At 35.6% G+C, this 3,112-nt stretch overlaps 1 protein-coding gene across 2 annotated transcripts in view; it reads left to right on the top strand.

Annotated features, from left to right (window-relative positions):
- The first annotated feature begins 598 nt into the window (after positions 1-598).
- Positions 599-3,112, top strand: part of adam17a (ADAM metallopeptidase domain 17a) — a 22,240-nt gene continuing 19,726 nt past the window's right edge. The window contains exon 1 of one of the 2 annotated variants that reach the window (XM_042774255.1): positions 599-1,029. In XM_042774255.1, the coding sequence (XP_042630189.1) occupies positions 915-1,029 (115 nt within the window). In that variant the 5' untranslated portion in view covers positions 599-914. The remainder of the gene's footprint in view (positions 1,030-3,112) is intronic. The other variant, XM_042774256.1, reaches the window with a different exon arrangement.

Raw genomic sequence — 3,112 nt, 5'->3', positions numbered from 1 at the left:
GAAATACAATTACAAAAATACAACATATTTGCTTGTATTGTATGTGCCACTAAAACTCTAATATTAAAATGTATTAATGTTCATTGCTGTTTTTTTTTCCATCTGTTTTTTTGTTTATGTCTGCATTTTGGTTCGAATGTCAAGGAAACTGTTTAATAGACCACTGTTGAAAAATATATCATTAAAAAACGTGGATTCAAAAAGCTTGTTTTATGTAATTTCATGATGTCCTGAAAAATAAAATTATGTTTGCCAAATATAGCTAAGTAAAATAATTTCACTCTCTTTTTTAACTTAGTAATTTCATATAATTATGAAACTTTACCTTTGTTAAAAATTATATACAATTAGAATGTGTTTTGTATTAAAATTTTAAATTAAACATTTTATTACGATAAATATTGTATTAACTTATATCAAATATATATAATTCTATGATTAATGTTATTTTCTAGCTAAATAAAGTATCCATAAATATATGTGAAGACAAAACCTTAGGTCTCTGCATCTAAAAAAAAATTAGTTTTTAACTAACACGACACCAGGACACCAGTAGTAAATTTGGAAAATACAAAATAAAAGATCCCTTTTCCGAGGAATTCAGTCGTTGCCCGGAAGTAGCGTCGGTGGAATTCTTCCTCGGATCGTTATCGCAGCAGAGTTCAGCGCAAATGTGGAGGAACCAGTGAGAGACTGAGCGCTGTTGCGGTTCGCGGTGTGTTGTCTCGTATTTATGTACATTCAGTGGGACTCTATCCTGTCAATTTTGATATTTAAAGCCCTCTGTTATAGTCGTGTTTAATAAGCGGTCGTGAAAGTTGGTAAATAACGGACAAGTAACAGTTAGATGTTGACAGTTGCGGACTTCACATCCAGACATGGTGTTTTGACAGAAGTGATGCTTCATCGCCAGCATGCAGACTTTGATATTTTATTTAGTGCTGTTATCTCCACTTTCTATCCATTGTGCGGTGAAACCAGCATCTGTTGAAGAGGACCTGAGAAATCAGGAAGAGGTACAAGAGTTTGGTAAGTTTCTCTGGGAATGAAATTCAAATGGGGCTCAACAAGAAAATTAAATACAAAACTAAATATCTGGGGATATTTGGGGGATGTCTGGATTTGTGAGTTCAGTCTTGCTTCCTTTTCCCGTTTTGGCTCAGTCAGACTGCTAATGTTAAATTTGAATTCAGTACAGTGTATCGTCACAACTTGAAATACAATTGCATATTTAATAATAAAAAAAAAAAAAAAAAAATTTACATATGCTTCTCTTGCAGTGGAAACTGTGTGAGTCACTGTATGGTTATACAATAGTATGTACAAGTCCTTCTCAAAAAATTAGCATATTGTGAAAAAGTTCATTATTTTCCATAATGTAATGATAAAAAATTAAACTTTCATATATTTTAGATTCATTGCACACCAACTGAAATATTTCAGGTCTTTTATTGTTTTAATACTGATGATTTTGGCATACAGCTCATGAAAACCCAAAATTCCTATCTCAAAAATTTAGCATATTTCATCCGACCAATAAAAGAAAAGGTGTTTTTAATACAAAAAAAAAGTCAACCTTCAAATAATTATGTTCAGTTATGCACTCAATACTTGGTCGGGAATCCTTTTGCAGAAATGACTGCTTCAATGCGGCGTGGCATGGAGGCAATCAGCCTGTGGCACTGCTGAGGTGTTATGGAGGCCCAGGATGCTTCGATAGCGGCCTTAAGCTCATCCAGAGTGTTGGGTCTTGCGTCTCTCAACTTTCTCTTCACAATATCCCACAGATTCTCTATGGGGTTCAGGTCAGGAGAGTTGGCAGGCCAATTGAGCACAGTAATACCATGGTCAGTAAACCATTTACCAGTGGTTTCGGCACTGTGAGCAGGTGCCAGGTCGTGCTGAAAAACGAAATCTTCATCTCCATAATGCTTTTTCAGCAGATGGAAGCATGAAGTGCTCCAAAATCTCCTGATAGCTCGCTGCATTGACCCTGCCCTTGATAAAACACAGCAGCCAACACCAGCAGCTGACATGGCACCCCAGACCATCACTGACTGTGGGTACTTGACACTGGACTTCAGGCATTTTGGCATTTCCTTCTCCCCAGTCTTCCTCCAGACTCTGGCACCTTGATTTCCGAATGACATGCAAAATTTGCTTTCATCCGAAAAAAGTACTTTGGACCACTGAGCAACAGTCCAGTGCTGCTTCTCTGTAGCCCAGGTCAGGCGCTTCTGCCGCTGTTTCTGGTTCAAAAGCACACGCCTGTGCACGGTGGCTCTGGATGTTTCTACTCCAGACTCAGACCACTGCTTCCGCAGGTCCCCCAAGGTCTGGAATCGGTCCTTCTCCACAATCTTCCTCAGGGTCCGGTCACCTCTTCTCGTTGTGCAGCGTTTTTTGCCACACTTTTTCCTTCCCACAGACTTCCCACTGAGGTGCCTTGATACAGCACTCTGGGAACAGCCTATTCGTTTAGAAATTTATTTCTGTGTCTTACCCTCTCGCTTGAGGGTGTCAATGATGGCCTTCTGGGTTGACCTCTTACCCATGATTGCGATTTTGAGTAATGAACCAGGCTGGGAGTTTTTAAAAGCCTCAGGAATCTTTTGCAGGTGTTTAGAGTTAATTAGTTGATTCAGATGATTAGGTTAATAGCTCGTTTAGAAAACCTTTTCATGATATGCTAATTTTTTGAGATAGGAATTTTGGGTTTTCATGAGCTGTATGCCAAAATCATCAGTATTAAAACAATAAAAGACCTGAAATATTTCAGTTGGTGTGCAATGAATTCTAAAATATATGAAAGTTTAATTTTTATCATTACATTATGGAAAATAATGAACTTTTTCACAATATGCTAATTTTTTGAGAAGGACCTGTAGTATTGACCAAAAATATTTAATCGTTATATTTAATAATGTTTGATCTTGAGATGTTGTTTTGGGTTTTAAAAGGTGTGTGTATGAATAGTGTTATTTTATATATATATATATATATATATATATATATATATATATATATATATATATATATATATATATATATATATATATATATATATATATATATATATATATATATATATATATAAATTGAAAAGAAAAGT

Source organism: Cyprinus carpio, chromosome A17 (genome assembly GCF_018340385.1).
Source record: "Cyprinus carpio isolate SPL01 chromosome A17, ASM1834038v1, whole genome shotgun sequence".
NCBI classification, from domain to species: Eukaryota; Metazoa; Chordata; class Actinopteri; order Cypriniformes; family Cyprinidae; genus Cyprinus; species Cyprinus carpio.
Note: the sequence above shows the minus strand (reverse complement) of the source record. Positions and strands in the feature narration are given on the sequence as shown.